Source organism: Rhinoraja longicauda, chromosome 40, assembly GCF_053455715.1.
Source record: "Rhinoraja longicauda isolate Sanriku21f chromosome 40, sRhiLon1.1, whole genome shotgun sequence".
Taxonomy (NCBI): domain Eukaryota; kingdom Metazoa; phylum Chordata; class Chondrichthyes; order Rajiformes; family Arhynchobatidae; genus Rhinoraja; species Rhinoraja longicauda.
The window spans coordinates 9,486,063-9,508,652 of NC_135992.1; the positions used below are offsets into that span (position 1 = coordinate 9,486,063).

Here is a 22,590-nt window from a genome sequence, read left to right on the forward strand (position 1 = left end):
TATAAAGCCCTAAACGGGCTTGCCCCCCCCCATATCAAAAATCTTCTAATCCACCACTCCATCTCCAGGTCCCTCAGGTCGGCCGACTTGGGGCTACTCACTATCCCGCGGTCTAGGCTTAAGGTCTGGGGTGACCGTGCTTTTGCGGTTGCAGCTCCTAGACTGTGGAACAGCATCCCTCTCCCCATCAGAACTGCCCCCTCCATCGACTCCTTTAAGTCCAGGCTCAAAACCTATTTCTACTCCCTAGCGTTTGAGGCTGTGAACTGTTTATGTATGTGCTGTTATGTTTGTGTGCCATTGTATGTTCGTTCTTAGTACCTGAACTGTTGTACAGCACTTTGATCAACGTGGGTTGTTTTTAAATGTGCTATACAAATAAAATTGACTTGACTTGTCTTCAGGTAGAGTAAGAAAATAACTGCAGATGCTGGTACAAATCGAAGGTATTTATTCACAAAATGCTGGAGTAACTCAGCAGGTCAGGCAGCATCTCAGGAGAGAAGGAATGGGTGACGTTTCGGAAGGGTCTCGACCCAAAACATCACCCATTCCTTCTCTCCTGAGATGCTGCCTGACCTGCTGAGTTACTCCAGCATTTTGTGAATAAATGACTTGTCTTCTACGCTTGGACTACATCTCCCAGAATCCTTCGCCGACCCAGGGGTGCGTGTGACCCATGCAATACGAGCAGTGTCCATTGGTTGAGGAGGATGGTGTCTCAGCCAGTAAGGAGACGCTTTATAGCCGAGGTGCCGACCTTCCCAAGATGGCCGCGATGTGGGCAATGTGATCTTGGCTCACTGACCAAGTTAAACTGGAACAGAGCAGCAGGTGAGACGTATTTTGAGTTTTTTTTAAATTAAAGGCTAAAATAAATTGAAAAAATAACACTTTGTATCTGATATAAGCTGCAAATCATGCGAGGATTGACGGCCTCGCCTCTCACAGTGAAGCACCACCATGTTTTGTTGTTCCTTCTTTAACCCTTGGATTGGGTTTATAATATCTTTTCAAAAAGCTTTGCTTTTAAGTTAGTTTGTATCCAGATTCCAGATTGTACTTCGGAAGTAAAAAGAATGACACTGTTGTAAAGAGGTGCAAAGTGAGAGTTGGTTGGGGTTAAACGGGGTATTATTGTTACTAAGATAGACACAAAAGGTTAGAGAGTACCAAGAGTCTGTTTTATTATGTATTACTTCTGAAGCATCAGAGTGGTGTCCAGAAAGTTGGAGGTGATCATTACTGTAACAATGTTATCACATATCGAGGCGTTTTTAAAAACTTTGTGCAATCGCTCTCTGCTCAATGAGCTAAAAATAATTTTACTAGAATGAACTTATTTGACTGTGGACCATTGGGTGCTTCTGGTGCCCTCATTGTAAGCAATTATCTTCTACCTAAGTCTTAAATTGTTCCATTAGTGAAAATAATAACCTCTGTAAAATTTAAGTTAAATGCTGGAGTAACTCAGCAGGTCAGGCAGCATCTCAGGAGAGAAGGAATGAGCGACTGATGTCTGAAGAAGGGTCTTGACCGGAAACGTTGCACATTCCTTCTCGATTTATTCACAAAATGCTAGAGTAACTCAGCAGGTCAGGCAGCATCTCGGGAGATGTTTAGGGCTATGTCCTCTACTATGCGCATTCCGCAGCTATTCGAATAGTATCCATTAATGAATGTAACATATATTAGCTGCCTTTAGTGTTTATTGTACATATTAGTGCTATGTTCTAGTGAATCCTTTTTGTTCGGATATGTTTAAAACAACATAAGTATGTGCACAATAATAATATATTCCTTTATTCGTTCCGCACTGGGGAAATTTGCTGCCATATATATATTTTTTGCAAGTTTTTGTGAATTTCATAGAAATACATGCTTTCCCGTACAAATTGGTAATGGATGATATTTGGTTTATCTTCCAATTCTGTGAAAGATTAAGTCGAGTCTATTTTTAGTGTGCTGGAAAGTACATTTCCAAAAGCTTGACAAGGGGAATATCTAATTGCATAAGTGGAAATTCCCCTGCCTATTTTTAGTGATAGGGACTGTCTGCAAGCCTTATTGTGTTGAAGTGAATTGGGATTATTTATCATTTTCATCCCTGCTTTAGCAACTTATGATCCTTCTCGCTTTCATTTGCCTATTGTGAAATAAAGTTTTACACAGCTGAAAATGGACGGACAATCAACTGGGAGTCAAGCACCGTCGACTCGACAGTCTGTGCGATCTAGGAAACGTACATCTGCTGCAAAGGTGACACGTAAAACAGCTGAAATCTTTGGTCTTGGAAGTGGAATTACATCTTCAGATGCAGAAATCACAGGTTCACGTCTACCAACATGCCGCCAAGTACTACGCTGTTTGATGTATAACCTTCAGAAGGGAGTCTTAGAATCCCGAACTAGAACTGAAGCTGCAAAAATTGTTCTTTCCAAAGTTCTTCCATTTTATGGAAAAGCAAACATTCCAGTGATTTCTGAGGGCAAGGCTTGTCAGAAGATGATAAAACTGTTAGATGAAAATGCAAAAATCAGGGCCATACCAATGGCACGCAGAAAAGCATCAGCTACCCTTGCTAAGCTTACACAAATGGACACTGAACTTAATAAGACCTTTCAAATATGGCCACCAAATGTTGAGACGTTGATAGAAAGTCAAAAAGATCTTCAATTTCTTCAATCAATGATGGCAGATCGTACCGCATCAATCGGATCTAGTGACAAGGTACTTGCTGGAACAATGCAGTGCAAATGCTGAAGCAAAAAGAAAGGAAAAAGCTCACCAAGAGATGGCTGATTTAGCTTCAACTAGTTCACAGAGATTCAGTAGCAGTGGAGACGGTGGCAGTGAAAATAACATGATTGGTATTGGTAATAGTGTACAATGTACATCTGCACCTTCATCTGGTATCCCCAGGAGTCATTGTTGCACCTACACTTGAACAACTGCCTTCATTCCACACAATATATTGAAATCACCAAAACTAGTGTCATTGGCAACTCTGATGAAAATAAAACATAAGGCAGCTATTCTTTAATTATGTCAATAATAGCTGCCTCATGCTTAATTTTGTGGACATGAACACTAACCTTAAATAGGGCAAATATGCAGAATGATTATACAGGAGCCATTATTTTTCAGAGTAGCTCATTGCATAAATATAGCTGCCTTTTGGATGAAATGATAAAACTTGCGATACAATTTTGATTGGCCTGTGGATCCCCTAGACAGTAACTGATTTCAACCAAATTTTGTATGAGTGGTCCATTTAGGAAGGGGAACAAGCTGGGGGTAGGTAGAGGTTTAGTGCAAACATTTAAAAAAAGCACCCTAGTGGACCATAGAACATACCAATGCTGATGGACACGAAGTACTGGAGTAACTCAGCGGGTCAGACAGCATCTCTGGAGAAAAGGAACAGGTGATGTTTTGGGTTGGAAAAAAAAAAAGATAAGTTGCATGTTTCAGGTCAGGACCCTTCACAGTCTGAAGATAGGACTCGACCCGAAACGTCACCTATTCCTTTTCTCCAGAGATGCTGCCTGACCTGCTGAGTTACTCCAGCTTTTTGTGTCAATCTTGGGTGATATTTTGGGTCGAGACCCTTCTTTAAACTGAAGGGCCCTGATCTAAAACATGCAACCTATCATTTTTTTTCTCCAATGATGCTGCCTGACCTGCTGATTTACCCCAGCACTTTGTTTTAAAAAAAATTGTAAACCAGCATCTGTAGTGCTGGGTGTCTCCCTTGTTGTTTGATGGGTCATACAATGGGCGGAATGGCCTCTGGCAATGTCGTGTACACATATGATTTGAAGCTGCCCACACACTGGTTAGCAATTTTCCTAATCGCATCTTTGGCAGAAAATGTTCCATTGTCAACACCTGCCACAAAACTATAAGGACTATTGCAGTCCTTATAATATTGCCTTCCACTGAGGGGGGAAAGATTGAATAACAATCTGAGGGGTAGGTTTTTCTCTTATGTTAGTCTTGGGTCACGACTGGCCAAAAGCAGACCCAGTCGAGGTCCTGTGCTGAGATGAGGGAAAACCTTTTCACCCAGAGAGTTGCGAATCGGTGGAATTCTCTGCCACAGAAGGCAGTGGAGGCCAATTCACTGGATGTTTTCAAGAGAGAGTTAGATACAGCTCTTGGGGCTAACGGAATCAAGGGATATGGGGAGAAAGCAGGATCGGGGTACAGATTTTGGATGATCAGCCGTGATCACATTGAATGGCAGTGCTGGCTCGAGGGGCTGAATGGCCTACTCGTGCACCCATTTTCTATGCTTCCTGTGCCCCCCGTTGTTGTTACAGCTGCAGGATGCTACAGGAATGGCCTCTGCATATGACGCTGATGAAGACTGCAGGCTGTCCGATGGATCCGATTGTGCGGAGGATGGTGAGAGCGGCAGCGATGGGAACTACAGCACGGATGAATCGACGGACAAGAGCTCGGAAGTGGAGGAAAAGGGCCAGCAGCAGGATCTGGAGTCTGGATCGCTATCGGGAACGACAAATGAGGACGAGGATTCATCCGTCAATGAAGTGTCCGGACTGGGTATATTGTTTAATGGCGAAGATAGACACAAGGAGCTGGAGTAACTCAGCGGGACAGGCAGCATCCCTGGAGAGGAGGAATGGGTGACATTTCGGGTCGAGCCCCCTCCCCTGACATCAGTCTGAAGAAGGGTCTCGACCCCAAAACGTCACCCATTCCTTCTCTCCAGGGATGCTGCTTGTCCTGCTGAATAACTCCAGCTTCTTGGGTATATCTTTGGTTTGATCCGGCATCTGCAGTTCCTTCTGACACATATTGTATAACTTGTGAATGTCTGTTGTGAGTTGAATGTTGGGAGCTGATTTTTGAGGGGCAAATGTGGAATAGGCACTTTTGCATTTTTGGGTTGTACTAGACCAAGTGGACACGTTGGGCCCAAACCTCTCCTGCATTGGTGCAGCATCCCTCCCTCCTCCCCCCTCCCCCCTCCCTCCTCCCTCCTCCCCCCTCCCTCCTCCCCCCTCCCTCCTCCCTCCTCCCTCCTCTCCCCTCTCCCCCCTCCCCTACTCCCCCCTCCCAGTGAGTTAGGGACGACGGTGAGTAAGGTGGGTCTAAAATTGTCACGCTATTGTGTACCATTTCGGCTGTAGTTCAGGAACAAACAAACAAACAAACAAAAGTTTTAGTGTATAGATTGCCAACTGATCGGTCCTCTTACCAGCTAGAGCGTGGTCCTAACCTCCCATCCATCTGATTGGAGACCTTTGAACTATCTTATCGGACTTTATCTCGCACTAAATATTAAACTATTTATCCTGTATCTGTGGATGGCTTGTAAACATGTACAGTTTTTTTGCTGACTGGATAGCATGCAACAAAAAGCTTTCCACTGGATAGCACGTGACAATAATAAATTGAACTAAACCCATGTGATTATAACGTGGCTGGAATGTTGGAGCTGATTTTCCTTCCTTACTTATCTTTGGGCTTTGTTCCAACCAGCTGCCCTGTCATAGCACCCCTCTCTCCCCTACCTGCCAGCATTGTCGTCCCGCTTAGTTTCACTGTCTGTATCCGCTTGTTAACACCACCAACAGACCATTGTGGGCTCCCCCTTTGGTCATCGTTGGTGGCTTTCATTTGTCCTTTTGCCTACCTTTCATTCATTTGTTCTTTGTACCTTCTCGCGTCTCTAGTTTCCCTCTCCCACGACTCTCAGTCTAGAAAGAGGGTCTCGACTTGAAACGCCACCTATTCCATGTTCTCCAGACCTGCCGAGTTACTCCCAACGCTTTGTGTCCTAAAAGTGAATTTCTATTTTTTTCTATTTTGAAAGAAATGATCGTTAGAAGGCAAACCCGACCAATAATGCATCGAGCGGCAAATGTCACAGCCCTCTGCTCTTGTCCTGTGGTCCTGCAGATTTCTCTGCTGCTATTGACTATGCATCCTTTCAGGAGGTGTATCGCAGCCGTTTGTATGCGCGTACACCTCTGTGTGTGGGTGTGTGTTTATGTATGTGTGCATGCATGCATGTGCACACGTAACTAGGAAGGGTAGAGGCGAATATAATTACAACATCTGGACAGATACATAGACAGGAAAGGTTTGGAGGGATGTGGGCCATGTGATGTCAAGTAGGTCTAGCTCTGTTAGGCAACTTTGTCGGCATGGGCGAGTTGGGCTGGGACTGAATCTTGAACTGCTGCAGTTCTGCTGTTTTTTTAATAAAAACCCACAAATCTTGTGCTTTTCTTTTTTTTTCCCTTGAAGCTACATGTGAGATGTGCGGCATTAAAGGAGACAGGGATACTTTCTTTTCCAAAACCAAAAGGTTCTGCAACGTCTCTTGCTCTCGGAGTTACTCCTCCAACTCGAAGAAAGCCAGCATCCTGGCTCGGTTACAGGTGGGTCATCCTTGCCGCCCCCTGCCCGTCACCTTGCGATGTTCTGAGCCAAACCTGGTAGCTGTGGAGTGCTGCTTCTTGGTGCGCGGTGTGACCTGCTGCATTAGGGTCACAGTTTGAAGTGATGAAGAACTGAGGGTCTGCAGATCACAAGTAATGGGAGCAGAATTAGGCCATTCGGCCCATCATTTGGGGGGGGGGGGCACGGTGGCGCAGCGGGTGGAGCTGCTGCCTTACAGCTATTGCAGCGCCAGAGACCCGGGTGCGGTCCCGACTACGGGTGCCGTCTGTACGGAGTTTGTATGTTCTCCCCGTGACCTGCGTGGGTTTACTCCGAGATCTTCGGTTTCCTCCCGCACTCCAAAGATGTACAGGTTTGTAGGTTAATTGGGTTAGTAAATGTAAAAATGGCCCCTAGTGTGTGTGTGTGTGTAGGATAGTGTTAATATGCGGGGATCGCTGGTCGGCTCGGACCCTGTGGGCCGAAAGGGCCTGTTTCCGCTCTGTATCTCTCAACTAAACTAAAAAAAGTCTACTCTGCCATTCAATCATGCCCGATCTATCTCTCCCTCCTAACCCCATTCTCTTGCCTTCTCCCCTGACACCCCTGATCTGCAGGGGCGGCACAATGGCACAGCGGTAGAGTTGCTGCCTTACAGTGCCAGAGACCCAGGTTCCATCCTGACCACGGGTACTATCTATACGGAGTTTGTACGTTCTCCCCATTACCAGTGTGGGTTTTCTCCGGGATCTTTGGTTTCTTCCCACACTCCAATGACGTACAGGTTTGTAGGTTAATTGGCTTAGTATAATTGTAAAATGTCCCTAGTGTGTGTAGGATAGTGTTACTGTGCGAGGGTCGCTTGTTGGCGGGGATTTGGTGGGTCTTGGGGCCTATTTCCGTGTTTTATCTCTATATTAGATGCCGCTTTACAAAAAAAGGCACAAAATGTGGGAGTAACTCAGCAGGTCGGGCAGCACCCAGGAGAACATGGATAGGTGGCATTTCGAGTCAGGTTTGGGTTTCGGGAGTCCTGGTCTGAAATGGCCTCCTACCAGCAAGGAGAAGGATCCCAACCCATAAGGTCTTGTTATCCACGTTCTCCAGAGATGCTGCCTGACCCGCTGAGTTGGTCCATTACTTTGTCTTCTTTTTACAGCGATCGGACAGTTTATAGAGAATTAATCGACATGACAGCAGGTGGCTGAATCAACACCATTGTAGATTTCCCCAAAAGTCAGCTGTAAAATTCAAGCTCTGTACATTTAATAACCTGGAACGAATCATCTGCAATTACTGTGAAACAAACATCAGTTAGTTGGCTTAAACTGGACACGGACTCACAGCTAAACATTTGACTCAATCACCTCTCTGAGTCCACCAGAGTGAACTAAAGCACAGAAACGGCCTCTTCAGCCCACCGGGTCTACATTAATCACCAACCACCCATTTACACGAGCATAGATTGATCCCATTTTTTAAATTCTCCCATTCTCATGATTTCCCTCTGATTCAACCACTTAGACATACACTAGGAACATTTTACTGTGGCAGGAAACATGTTCCCAATGTTGGGGGGGTCCAGAACCAGGGGCCACAGTTTAAGAATAAGGGGTAGGCCATTTAGAACGGAGCCTTTCAGTCAGAGAGTTGTAAATCTGTGGAATTCACTGCCTCAGAAGGCAGTGGAGGCCAATTCACTGGATGTTTTCAAGAGAGAATTAGATAGAGCTCTTAATGATAGCAGAGTCAGGGGGTATGGAGAGCAGGCAGGAGCGGGGTACTGATTGTGGATGATCAGCCATGACCACATTGAATGGCGGTGCTGGCTTGAAGGGCAGAATGGCCTACTCCTGCACCCATTGTCTATTGCCAATTAACTTCCAAATGTGCATGAATGTGGGAGGAAACTGGAGTGCCCGGAGGGAACCCATGCAGTCACAAGGAGAACATGCAAACACTACACAGACAGCCAAGATTGGGAACAGGCCCAAGTGTCCGGTGCTATGAAGCAGTGACTCTACTAATTGCAGGTTTATGCAGACCTCGTTAAGGTTAACTGTCTCTCCCTCTCACCCTCATGGCAGTTCTTGCCTGCCCTACTGATCGTCTCATCAGTTTCTGTACGTGTAACAATTGCTTTCTTGTTGCTGCACAGGGAAAGCCACCGACAAAGAAAGCAAAAGTGTTGAACAAGGCTTTGTGGGCGTCCAAACTGGGCGCATTTCTACAATATCACACTAGGGGGACGCCGGCAAACAACACTCTGAGAGGCGGTTCTGGTAAGACGTTGGAGCAAAACGCAATTGGAAAACCACGTCGGGGTAGTGCAGGAGATGGGGTTCTGTTTCCGAGGTAGGATTGGGGAGTTTATTTAAGAACCTGGAGTAACTCAGCGGGGCAGGCGGCATCTCTGGAGAGAAGGAATGGGTGACGTTTTGTGTCGAGACCCTTCTTCAGACCCGAAACGTCACCCACTCCTTCTCTCCAGAGATGCTGCCTGACCCGCTGAGTTACTCCAGCATTTTGCCTGTCTATTTTTGATTTAAACCAGCACCTGCCGTCCTTCCTACACTTATTTAAGAACCTAACGGTTGTAAGAAAGTAACTGTTCCTGAACATGGTGTTGTGGGACTTCAGGCTTCTGTACCTCTGGGCCAATGGTTGCAGCGAGGAGAGGGCACGGCCAGGATACTGGGGACCCTTGATGATAGCTACTATTATTGGTATGCCAAGAAAATAGCAGGAAACCAGTATCTCACCTGTTGCACCAATCCATTAGTCTGAAGAAGGGTCTCGACCTGAAACGTCACCCATTACTTCTCTCCAGAGATTCAAGGTTTTAAGGTTTGTTTATTGTCACGTGTACCAATTAAAGTACAGTGACATTCAGATTGCCATACAGTCATACCAATAAAGAGCAACAAGACACCCAAATAAATTTTTAACATGAACATCCACCACAGCAACTCCCCCACCTTCCTCACTGTGATGGAAGGCAAAGCAAGTACAATCTTCTTCCCTTTGGTCTCCCGCGGCGATCGTGGCTCCCGCAACCGGCGGTCGAGCCCTCCGCATCGGGGTGATTGAGCTCCCGCTTCTAGGGGATCTCAGCTCCCCCACACCGGGCGATCGGACCCCGGTTCGGAGTTAGACGAACCTCCTGCGGCTTGGAGCTTCCCGACATCAGTCTCTACCCGAGACTGCGAGCTCCTCGAAGTTGAAATCCGCAAGCGTCGATCCCAGGCAAGGGATCGCACGCTCCGATGGCAAGTCCACGGCCCTGCGGTGGGGCTCAAAGTCGGTCTCGAGCAAGGCCACCAGCTCCATGATGTTAGGCCGCAGAGCGACCGGAGATACGATCTGGAAAACAATCGCATCTCTGGCAAGGTAAGAGATTGAAAAAAAGTTTTCCCTGACCCCCCCCACATAAAACAAACCAGAGAACATTAACACAAACTTTTTAAAACACTAAAAATAACAAAAAAGGTGAAACGACAGATTAGGCGAGGCTGCCTGTGTTACTCCATCATTTTGTGTCTCGCACCAATCAGGTATTTAGAGCTTGAGTTCAATTAGGATTGAGCACAATCAAGTTTATAAACAGAAAATGGATGGAAAAACACAGCAGGTCAGTCAGCATCAGTGGATAAGCAAAACAGAGTGAAGGGTTCAAGTCCGAGATCCTTTATTCAATGAAAAGTCTCGGAATTGAAATATTAACTCTGTTTCTCTTTCTACAGACCCTATGTGACCTGTGTGTTTCCAGCAATTTTTCAGTTTGTTTCTGATTTCTTTTTTTTTTTGGGGGGGGGGGGGGAGTCTTCAAAAACAACAAGATTTTCAAATCTCTTGCTTCCTCTAATTACTGTTTATTTCTTTCAAGATGCTGACCAGGGGTTTGAATGGGGGAAATATATTGAACAACATAACTGCAAAGCTGCCCCTGTTAGCTGCTTTAAACATGTGAGTAACCTGCAGAATGTTAAAGGTTATCTCCGTTAAAGGTGCCTCCCCAGTTCTTTCCATTCCTCGCCGGTGTTCCTGACCAATTGGTTGATGTCTGTCATAGAAACATAGAAAATAGGTGCAGGAGGAGGCCATTTGGCCCTTCGAGCCAGCACTGCCATTCATTGTGGTCATGGCTGATCATCCGCAATCAGTTACCCGTGCCTGCCTTCTCCCCATATCCCATGATTCCGCTAGCCCCTAGAGCTCGATCTAACTCTCTTTTAAGTTCATCCAGTGAATTGGCCTCCACTGCCTTCTGTGGCAGAGAATTCCACAAATTCACAACTCTGGGTGAAAAGGTTTTTTCTCATCTCAGTTTTAAATGGTCTCCTCCCCCCAAAGTCTACATAATTCAGAGCTTATCTGGAGGTTATAGTGTTTAGTAGTCTGATGGCTGTTAGGAAGGAGCTGTTCCTGAACCTGGACGTTACAGTTTTCAGGGTCCTATATCTTCCTCCTGATGGCAAGATTGAAACGAGTGTGTGGCCAGGGTGGCATGGGTCGCTGATGATGCTAGTTGTCTTTTTGAGGAAGTGACTTTCATCATACTACTCTTAGTTTAGTTAAGAGATACAGCGCGGAAACAGGCCCTTTCGGCCCACCGGGTCCGCGCCGACCAGCGATCCCCGCACATTAACACTATCCTCCACCCACTAGGGACAATTTTTACATTTAGCAAGCCAATTAACCTACATACCTGTACGTCTTTGGATTTTTGAAATACATTGTGGTTATACCAGTTCCACAGCATCATCTTTGCGAGTTTAGAGGCACAGCATGGAAACGGGTCCTTTGGCCCACTGAGGCCACCGTTGATCTCCCACTCGCACTGGTTCTATGTTATCCCACTTTTTCATTCACCCCCTGCACATTTAGAGCCAACTTTGTGGAGGCCAATTAACTTACAAACCCACACGTCTTTGGGGTGTTGGAGTAAACCGGAGCAACCAGAGGAAAGTCAGAGGGCGAACATGTCCATAGTGTGTAGGAAGTGCTGGTGTGCGGGGATCGCTGGGCAGTGCGGACTCGGTGGGCCGGAGGGCCTGTTTCCGCGCTGTATCTCTAAACCGACCGTGGCAAAAATTGCACTCTTTCACCGGAGAGTCGACCCTGTTGCCGCGGGAAGGAGGACGCACACGGACCAGGGAAACCTGTCCGGAAGGTTCATCTGAACAGCGGCTCGTGCAACAATTCAGTCTGCCTCGATTATCTGCTCACCTAAAGCAGTATTCAAATCCAGAATCTTCAGAAGGGAACGTAATGATTGCAATGAAGCGAATGGTTTGTTAGCATTCATAGCAAGAGGATTTGAGTATAGGAGCAGGGAGGTTCTGCTGCAGTTGTACAGGGCCTTGGTGAGACCGCACCTGGAGTATTGTGTACAGTTTTGGTCTCCTAATCTGAGGAAAGACATTCTAGCCTTAGAGGGAGTACAGAGAAGGTTCACCAGATTGATCCCTGGGATGGCAGGACTTTCATATGAAGAAAGACTGGATAGACTCGGCTTGTACTCGCTGCAATTTAGAAGACTGAGGGGGGATCTTATAGAAACATATAAAAATTTTAAGGGGTTGGAGAGGCTAGATGCGGGAAGATTGTTCCCGATGTTGGGGAAGTCCAGAGCCAGGGGTCACAGCTTAAGGATAAGGGGGAAGTCTTTTAGGACGGAGATGAAAAAACATTTCTTCACACAGAGAGTGGTGAGTCTGTGGAATTCTCTGCCACAGAAGGTAGTTGAGGCCAGTTCATTGGCTATATTTAAGAGGGAGTTAGATGTGGCCCTTGTGGCTAAAGGGATCAGGGGGTATGGAGAGAAGGCAGGTACAGGTTACTGAGCTGGATGATCAGCCATGATCATATTGAATGGCGGTGCAGGCTCGAAGGGCCGAATGGCCTACTCCTGCACCTATTTTCTATGTTTCTAAGTAAAGTGCAGGGGTGCAGTGCTCACCGGAGCGCCGCTCCAGCACCTCTGTAAAAAAAAATTAAAAACAACCCCCGCCAAAATAAACAGCGGGGAATTTAACAGTGGCCACTCCGGCACCTAAAAAATGATCACTGCAGCACTGGTAAAGTCTCATCTCCAAAAGAACAGGCTAGAGATGTAGACTAATGCAATCCCTGATTTCTCTCATTTAGGTGCCACTCTATGACCAGTGGGAAGATGTTGCAGAAGGCATGAAAGTGGAGATATTGAATCATAACTGTAATCTTCCTAACATGGTCTTCTGGATAGCATCTGTCATCAAATTAGCAGGTAGGTCCCATGTCTAGGTCTTGCTTGTAACGCCACTGGATTCTCCAACTCAAAGCACAGTCATCAAAAAAAACAAAAACCACCAGCTCCATAAAATTGCTCTGAGGTGAAAGCACAAAGTGCTGGAGGAACGCAGCGGGTCAGGCAGCATCTGTGGAAGGAATGGACAGGCGACGTTTCAGGTTGGGACCCTTCCTCGTAGCAATGGCAACATTTTGGATCGGGACACTATTTCATGACTGATGTGTCTCCATTGCTTTAGGTGGTTGTGTTGGCCTGTTTCTTGGCATGGGTAAGGACTCCAGCAGGAGTTGGGATGTTAAGTTACAGTTGTACAGGGTGTTGGTGAGGCCACATTTTGAGCATTGTGTTCAATTTTGTTCACCCTGCTATAGGAAAAGTGCTGTTGCTGGAAAGCATGCGGGGAAGATTTACAAAAATGTTACCAGGTCTTGACGACCGGAGACACTGGGCAGGCTAGGACTTTATTTATTGGAGCACAGGAGGATGAGGGGCGATCTTATCGTGGCGTGTCAGAACATGAGGGGAATAGACAGGGTAGATGCACAGAGTCTCTTGCCCTGAGTAGGGGAATCAAGAACCAGAGGGCATAGGTTTGAGGTGAGTGGGGCAAGATTTGAAAGGAATCTCAGGGGCAATCTTTTCACACAGAATGCAGTGGATATATAGAACTAACTGCCAGAGGAGGTGATTGAGGCAGATACTATAACAATATTTAAAAGACATTTGGACACATGGATAGAAAAGGGTTGGAGGGATATGGGCCAAACGCAGACTAGAGCAAATGGGGCATATCGGTCAGCATGGGCAACTTGGGCCGAAGGGCCTGTTTCCATACTCTATGACTCTGTTTAGTTTAGAGATACAACATAGAAACGACCCCTTTGGCCCACAGAGTCCACACCCACTATTGATCATGTGTTCACACTAGTCCTGTGTTATTCCACTCTCTTCATCCACGCCTTACACACTCGTGGCAATTTCACAGTGGCCAATTGACCTACAAACCCGCACGTCCTTGGGACGTGAGAGGAAACCGCCACGGGGAGCACGTGCACACTCCACACAGACAGCACCCGAGGTCAGGATCAAACCCGGGTCTCTGGTGCTGTGAGGCAGTCGCTCAGCCAGCTTTAGAATACGAGTTATAGAACGTCTCAGCCAGATGTCTGAAGCAAATTCAAGTAAATATATATTTTTTTTAAATGCCATTTAAAAAAAACAAAATAATAAATAATCAAAAAACATTTTGTGTGCCTTAAAGTAAACTAACTTGCATGCTGAGCTTTTTCCATGGGGGTCACTGATATAATGGTGAGGGGCAGGATGGGGAGTGCCCAGCTTCCCTTTAGCGAGGGGGTGTTCTGCCTTTGGACTCGATGGTGAACAGAGCAGGAGGTTAGATATCTCAGCATCTGTTCTCCATCTTGCTCAGGCAGCTACATTTTGTCAAGCAAAAAAAAAAAATTTGAGTGCAAAGAAAAGTTCTGTGTCCATCTTCTAAAACTCTAAATCAGACGTAGACTAGAGGCGGCACAGTGGCACAGCTAGTTGATCCACTGCTTCCCAGCGCCAGAGATCTAGGTTCAATCCTGACCTCTGGTGCTCGGGTTTCCTCCCTCATCCCAGAAACGTGTGGGTGTATAGGTTAATTGGCCTCTGTGTCGTGTCATGTGTCGGGGGTGGATGAGAAAGTGGGACACCATAGAACTAATGTGAACAGGTGATCGATGGTCGGCATGGACTTGGTGGGCCGAAGGGCCTGTTTCCTTGCCGTATCTCTAAATACAGTCAAGAACGATTCTCATCCCGAAAATTCATCAGGTAAGAGGTAAAGGAGTGTGAAAACGCACACCTCTAGATTCAGGTACAGTTTTTTCCCAGCTGTTGTCAGGCAACTGAACCATCCTACCACCAGCTAGATAGTGGTCCTGACCTACCATCTACCTCATTAGAGACCTTCAGACAATCTTTAATCGCACTCTATCTTGCACTAAACGCTATTCCCTTTTATCTTGTTTCTGTTCACTGTGGACGGCTTGATTACAATCATGTACAGACTTTCCGCATGCAACACCAAAAATAGCTTTTCACTTTACCCTGGTACAGGTGTCAATGAAAAAAACTAAACTTTGAGCCAATGATTGTCCAGATGAAAGGTTTTCAAGATGAAATGTTGACTGCCCCTCTCCTTGAGCTGCCTGGCATTTTATGTTCTTTAGTGTTATTTTTGTTCTTGGACAAATTAAACCATTGAAACATTGTTTTATCGTGTCTCTTTCATCTACTTTGTTTTCCTTTTTCAGGTTACAAGTCACTACTGAGATACGAAGGATTTGAAAATAACTCGCAGCAAGATTTTTGGTATAATCTAGGGACTACAGATATTCACCCAATTAGTTGGTGTGCGACGTTTGGTAAACCTCTTGTACCACCTCAGGGTATGTTCTCACTATTTTTATTGATGCATCATGTCTATCTATATACTAAAACTCTCGTTTGTTTGTTCCTAAACTACAGCCAAAACGGTACACGATAGCATGACAATTTTAGGCCCACCTTACTCACCGTCGTCCCTTTGGTGCTAATGAAAGAGGTTTCATTGAAATCGGTGTTATATTTTAAGTTGTTCACATTTTAAAGTTTAAATCTATCTCCTGGGGGGGGGGGAAGGAGGGGGAGGAGGGAGGATAAGAGGGGTTGAGGGAGGGGGGAGGAGAGAGGAGAGGGTGCTGCCCCAATGCAGGAGAGATTTGGGCCCAACGGGTCCACTTGGTCTAGTTATCTCTATTCCTCCCCAGTCTCGCGATGCTGAAGGGCCGAATGGCCTACTCCTGCACCTATTGTCTATTGTCTATTGAAGTGATGTGAATACTTTTACATTTTACAGACGTTTGGACAGGTACGTGGATTGGAAAGATCTAGAGGGATATGGGCGAAACACAGGCAGGTGGGACTAGCATAGATGGGGCATCTTGGTTGGCATGGGCAAGTTGGGCCGAAGAGCTTGTTTCCGTGTTTTATGACTCTATGTCTAGTGTGGCATGGCGGGAGGAAAAGAGAGAAACGGGGAGAAGTAGTGTATGTAGCCCTTGATGTTTTCATGGAGCTTTAAAAACTTTAGACTTTATAGATACAGAGCGGAAATGGGCTTCAGCCCACTGAGTCCACGCCACCCAGTGATCACCCTGTACACTAAAGGGCCTGTCCCAGTTACGCGATTTTTAAGGCGACTGCCGGCAACTGTCAAAGTCGTAGCAGTTCGCCCAAAATTTCGAACAGTTTGATTTTTCCGCGATGAGCCGAGATCTGCTACGACTCATTGGGGACTACTCACGATCATGCCCGCGACACCCCGGCGAATGTGCAGCGACAGCCTAGTTGCCGGCAGTCGCCTTAAAATCGCCTAGGGATAGGCCCTTAACACTATCCGGCCTGCTAGGGACCATTTTGCATCTTACCGATGCCAATTAACCTGCAAACCTGTACGTCTTTGGAGTGTTGGAGGAAACCGGAGCACCCGGAGGAAACCCACGCGGTCGCAGGGAGAACGTACAAACTCTACAGACAGCACCCGTGGTCGGGATTGAACCTGGGTGGCTGCCGCTGTAAGGCAGCAACTCCACCGCTGCGCCACCGTGCTGCCCTAAAGGGTGACCTCGGGAGAATTGGAGGGAAGTCAACTTGTTGTTCTATGTGGACCGTTGGTTGGTCATTCAGTTGTTGGCGGCTGGTAGAAAAGAAACCAGTTAGGAGAGGGTGCGTGGTGAGGGAAAGAATATTAACTATTGCTTGAGGTTTCCAAGAAACAATGAAAAGCTTGATATTATAGATTCCAAAACGCTTCACCAGTAACTTATTTTTCCACTTAAGAATCAATGTCGTAAATTTGGATTGGGTACGAGAGAAAAAAAATCATTAATGGTCCCTGCCTTTCGTTCCGAGTTTATCTATCATCTATGTAACCATTCCTCGTGTGTGAGCCTGGTATTGAATGGAAAAATTCAATGAACTATAAATAGGAAAATTCTCCTCTATCGGAAAATAGAAAAAGGAAAATAACTGGTTGCTACCTTGCAGTAGAGTTGCTACCTTGCAGCACCAGAGACACGGGTTCTATCTGACCACAGGTGTTATCTGTATGGAGTTTGTACATTCTCCCTGTGAACGCGTGGGCTTTCTCTGGGTGCTCCGGTTTCCTCTCGCTCCACAAAATCATCCAGGTTTACAAGTTAATTGGCCTTGGCAAAGAATTGTAAAAGTGTCCCTCGCGTGTAGGATTGGATTGCGCTAGTGTGCAGGGTGACTGCTGGTCGGCGTGAACTCGGTGGGCTGAAGTGCCTATTTCCACCCTGTATCTCTTTTTAAAAAAACAAAACAAAATGTAGAAGTGTGGAAAATCTTGGTCTCTGGAAGAATTTAAGTTCTTGTACCCATCGCATAAATTGGCATTCAGTGCAGCAAGTGATGAGGAAGCTGAACGCAAGTTTTATTTCAAGGAGCTTGCGGTATAAATGTTGCTGCATTTACGTGGGACTTTGTGGAGATCACTCTTGGATAGTCTTTCTGCTGACTGGTCATCGTCGTGGCTGTCCCTCGAGGTCGAGGGTGATGGTCTTCGTTCCGTTGTTTTCATGTACTCTCAGGTGGCTTATGAGTCCAAAGTTGAGTGATTGAATTAAGTTTTCACCGCTTCCCTGCCTGTCCTTGACGAGGAGCTTCCAGCCGTCACGTAGCCTGCTCCCGCCGTCCTTCCCCCATCGCCGAAAGTCTTCAGTGGAGTTTTGTGCTGCTCTCAGAACGAAGACGGCTGTGCGTGTGTTTGTTTAACGTGTACTTGATGGTGCACTCCAAGAAGCACACGGTCCTTCACAAACCAATCAACTAATTCCACTGGCAAGGGAACCACGACGATTGGAGCTGATAGATCTGTTGCAGCCTTCATCCGACTTCACAGCCATTGGGTTCAAGATAACTTTGTCCGCCTGTTGAGGACTTGTTCTTAGTCTGGACCCTCACTATCCGACTGGATAGTACGCAACAAAAGCTTTTCACTGCACCTTGGTACACGTGGCAATAAACTAAACTGAACTGAATAATGTAGACTCTACAATTTGGACTCCTTCCCCTGGAAGGGCAAGCGGGGCCGACTACTTTAATTCCTAGGATGAATACCTTGCCGTTCGAGTAACTGAGCGATTAACTAGAATGACAATAGGTGCAGGAGTAGGCCATTCGGCCCTTCGAGCCAGCACCGCCATTTAATGTGATCATGCCTGATCATTCTCAATCAGTACCCCGTTCCTGCCTTCTCTCAATACCCCCTGACTCTGCTATCCTTAAGAGCTCTATCTAGCTCTCTCTTGAATGCATTCAGAGAATTGGTCTCCATTGCCTTCTGAGGCAGAGAATTCCACAGATTCACAACTGTCTGACTGAAAAAGTTTTTCCTCATCTCCGTTCTAAATGGCCTACCCCTTACTTTTAAACTGTGGCCCCTGGTTCTGGACTCCCCCAACATTGGGAACATGTTTCCTGCCTCTAACGTGTCCAACCCCTTAATAATCTTATACGTTTCGATAAGATCCCCTCTCATCTTTCTAAAGTCCTAGGTTCAGTGGAATTTTAAATTCCTTTCCAACAGCAATTGCTGTTGCTGCTCACAGGCTCCTGCCTTACTCTGGAGAGTCTGGACAACAAGGATCATTACCCAGGGAGAAAGCACAGCCAATCTATCCCTGCTGCCCTGGTAAATTAATTGGGAGGCACGGGAGAGAGTCTTCATTGGCTGGAGTATTGCCTTTCATTGTGGTTGATGAACACAATCTGGATAAAGCACAATGTATTCAGTGTGGGAAGGAACTGCCAGTGTACATCGTAGATAGATGCAAAGTGCCGGAGCAACTGAGCGGCTTAGGCAGCATCTCTGGAGAAAAGGAACAGGTGACGTTTCGGGTCGGAACCCTTCTTTAGACTGAATTGGAATTGGAGGAATAGCACCTCGTATTTCGCTTGGACAGCTTACAGCCCAGTGGTATGCAGGTTGATATCTCTAATGGCAAGTAACCCTGGATTCCTTGTCTTCCTTCTCCCCTCTCCCACCCTAGTCGCCCTACTAGTTGCACTGTTTGCATCCCCGTATCCCTTTATCACCTCTTCCTCGGCCAACATTGAGCCAAGATGGGCACCACCATTTCTTGGTCATCTGTTGACGACCCTGATCTGTTCTGGCCTTGTCCTGTCTCCAGTTTCCCCTCCTCCCGCCCCCCCCCCCCCCCCCCACGAATCCAAAGAAGGGTTCCGACCCGAAACGTCACCTGTTCCTTTTCTCTTCAGATGTTGCCTGGCCCGCTACGTTGCTCCGGGACTTTTGTGTCTATCTACACCATGTTCAGGTGTTGATGGAAAAGTATTCAATGGTAAAGTGGCTTTGTATTAATTGGTGATATCCTCCCTGCAGCTGTGCAAAACAAAACCACGGACTGGAAAAACTATCTGTTAAACAAACTAACTGGTTCCAAGACCCTACCAGCTGACTTTCATTATAAGGTATGGGAATTTACCAACCATTGTAGCTTATGCCTTGACAGAATTAAACAGATCAAGTCTTAAGTATTAACCAAAGTACATAGAAACATAGAAACAAAGAAAATAGGTGCAGGAGTAGGCCATTCGGCCCTTCGAGCCTGCACCGCGATTCAATATGATCATGGCTGATCATCCAACTCAGTAACCTGTACCTGCCTTCTCTCCATACCCCCTGATCCCTTTAGCCACAAGGGCCACATCTAACTCCCTCTTAAATATAGCCAATGAACTGGCCTTAACTACCTTCTGTGGCGGAGAATTCCACAGATTCACCACTCTGTGTGGAAAAAAAACGTTCTCATCTCGGTCCTAAAAGACTTCCCCCTTATCCTTAAACTGTGACCCCTTGTTCTGGACTTCCCCAACATCGGGAACAATCTTCCTGCATCTAGCCTGTCCAACCCCTTAAGAATTTTGTAAGTTTCTATAAGATCCCCCCTCAATCTTCTAAATTCCAGCGAGTACAAGCCGAGTCTATCCAGTCGTTCTTCATATGAAAGTCCTGCCATCCCAGGAATCAATCTGGTGAACCTTCTCTGTACTCCGAGGCTATGACATACCTGGGATATGCGACTAGTGCTCATTGCAATTAGGTTGCTTTACTGAATTGCCCCACTCAAAAATGTGTGCAGGTATTTCTGTGTCCATGCTGAGTTAATTGACTTTACCAATGCAGCGAACTTGGATTGGGCAGAGAAAAAATAACTGGGGGCTCCTGCTTTTTAATTGCTATTTGAGTACATTTTCTATTATCTGAATTGATTTTGCCATTCTCAACATAATTGTATCGCCGTTGCATTAACATTCTCAATGCAATGCTGAGCATTGAGCTGGTTAACCAAAGTGAATCTTTCCGTTCCAATTTTCTTCCTTTCTATCTAAGCGTTTCCTAACACCGGCAATCACCTGCAATGATTAAGGGCAAGTGTAATGGCAGTTTCTATACCATCTCGAAATCCCACTTCGATAGCCATTACTACTCGGGGATGAAATGTAGTTATAGCTTACGCACGCACACGTCGCACCCTGATATGACAAAACGAATCTTCCAAACTTCTTTTCTTCATTAATTGGTTTTATTAAAGTAGCACTAATCATAGAGTAATTCATCAGTTTCCGTACTTCATCAACTGTTTCTTCTTCAAACAATATCTAGAATTCTTGCAGTTATTACCGTATGGTTCTTACAAATATAGATGATACGAGCGTGTGGTAAAGAACTGTATGCTCACCATCCTCCGAGTCTAAACTGACCCACACCCTCTGTCGACACACTAGCCTCCTCCCATCTAGACACTCCCAATTACGCATTAAGTCACACCCACAAGCAGGCAAAAAATACATAAACTAGAAATATTAAAACATAGCCATAACACAATGGCAATAACTGAATTAAGCATAAATGGCTCCTACAGCAAGAATCTCATCTGATGTTTTTGCTCCCTAACTCAAGATTGCTGAGATCTATTGAAGCTTCCAATTGCTGTCTTGGCTGTGGTCAGTGTGACAGCTCTCTATTGACTCGTGGTGGAAGGTTTATACGTGCGATCTTTCAATGGGGACAGGATGGCCTTGGCTATGACGTAAGATAGACACAAAATGCTGGAGTAACTCAGCGGGACAGGCTGCATCACTGGAGGGAAGGAATGGGTGACGTTTCGGGTCGAGACCCTTCTTCAGGCTATGACTTCCCTGCTTTCTGATGCTCTGCTTTGTGAATTAACCAGAGCTGGGTGGCACAGTGGCACAGCGGTCGAGTTGCTGCCTTACAGCAGCAAAGACCCGGGTTCAAAACTGACTACGGGTATGGAGTTTGTACGTTCTCCCCGTGGGTTTTTTCCGAGATCTTCGGTTTCCTCCTGCACTGCAAAGACGTACAGGTTTGTAGGTTAATTGGCTTGGTATAAAAAGAGGAAAATTGTGTAGGGTAATGTCTGCTGTAAGAGAGGACACTGTGAAAACTGTTGGTGTTTGTGGAGTTTATACCTTGTCCTTCAAAGGTGATGATGGGGGGGATCATCTCTCTTTAGTTTAGGAAAAAAACTGCAGATGCTGGTTTAATTCGAAGATAGACACAAAATGCTGGAGTAAATCAGTGGGTCAGGCAACATCTCGGGAGAGAAGGGTGACGTTTCGGGTCGAGACCCTTCTGCAGACGGATCACTGTGAAGAAGGGTCTCGACCCGAAACGTCACCCATTCCTTCTCTCCCGAGATGCTACCTGACCCGCTGAGTTACTCCAGCATCCAGCAGTTGCTCCAGAAATAAAATTCCAGAGCAAAAGGAGGCCACAGACGTTTGGTTGTTGAGTAGAGCTACTGCTCATGGAAAAAAAAGCTGTTTCTATGTCTGGCTGAAGGGTCTCGACCAGGAACATCTCTCGTTAGTTGATGGGTTTGGTCAAAATGAAACCGCTTGCCTTCCTCTGTGCCCAGATGGTGGAGAGCATGAAGTACCCGTTCCGACCAGGCATGAGGGTGGAGGTTGTCGACAAGGTGCGGATTTCCCGCACGCGGAGAGCCGTTGTGGACAGCGTGATTGGCGGACGGCTGCGGCTGCTGTACGAAGATTGCAACGACGACAACGATTTCTGGTGCCACATGTGGAGTCCTCTCATCCATTCGGTCGGGTGGTCCTTGAAAGTGGGCCACAGAATGAAGCACAGAGGTGAGCACTGGAGAATGCATGGCGATTTCTCAACAATTCAATGTATCACAAAATGCTGGAGTAACTCGTCGGCACGGTGGCGCAGCGGTAGAGTTGCTGCCTTACAGCGAATACAGCGCCAGAGACTCGGGTTCGATCCTGACTAAGGGCGCCGTCTGTACGGAGTTTGTACGTTCTCCCCGTGACCTGCGTGGGTTTTCTCCGAGATCTTCGGTTTCCTCCCACACTTCAAAGACGTGCAGGTATGTAGGTTAATTGACTGGGTAATATGTAAAAATTGTCCCTAGTGTGTGTAGGATAGTGTTAGTGTGCGGGGATCGCTGGGCGGCGCGGACTCGGTGGGCCGAAGGGTCTGTTTCCGCGCTGTATCTCTAAATCTAAAAAAACAAAAATCTAAAAAACTCAACGGGTCAGGCAGCATCTCAGGAGAGAAGGAATGGGTGACGTTTGGGTCCGAGACCGTGGTGCTGTGGTAGAGTTGCTGCCTCACAGCGCCAGAGACCCGGGTTCGATCCTGACTACGGGCGCTGTCTGTGCGGAGTTTGTACGTTCTCCTTGTCACTGCGTGGGTTTTCTCCGGGTGCTCTGGCTTCCTCCCACACTCCAAATACGTTCAGGTTTGTAGGTTA

General features: G+C 46.4%; 1 protein-coding gene across 4 annotated transcripts in view; it reads left to right on the forward strand.

Moving 5' to 3' along the window:
- Window positions 1–744: 744 nt before the first annotated feature.
- Window positions 745–22,590, forward strand: part of l3mbtl2 (L3MBTL histone methyl-lysine binding protein 2) — a 52,437-nt gene continuing 30,591 nt past the window's right edge. For 2 of the 4 annotated variants that reach the window (XM_078430821.1, XM_078430823.1), the window contains exons 1-10: window positions 768–834; window positions 2,117–2,730; window positions 4,326–4,569; window positions 6,283–6,416; window positions 8,576–8,699; window positions 10,304–10,383; window positions 12,568–12,685; window positions 15,013–15,147; window positions 19,167–19,255; window positions 21,730–21,961. In XM_078430821.1, the coding sequence (XP_078286947.1) occupies window positions 2,179–2,730; window positions 4,326–4,569; window positions 6,283–6,416; window positions 8,576–8,699; window positions 10,304–10,383; window positions 12,568–12,685; window positions 15,013–15,147; window positions 19,167–19,255; window positions 21,730–21,961 (1,708 nt within the window). In that variant the 5' untranslated portion in view covers window positions 768–834; window positions 2,117–2,178. Of the gene's footprint in view, window positions 835–2,116; window positions 2,731–4,325; window positions 4,570–6,282; window positions 6,417–8,575; window positions 8,700–10,303; window positions 10,384–12,567; window positions 12,686–15,012; window positions 15,148–19,166; window positions 19,256–21,729; window positions 21,962–22,590 lie in introns of all 4 variants that reach the window. The other 2 variants (XM_078430822.1, XM_078430824.1) reach the window with 2 other exon arrangements.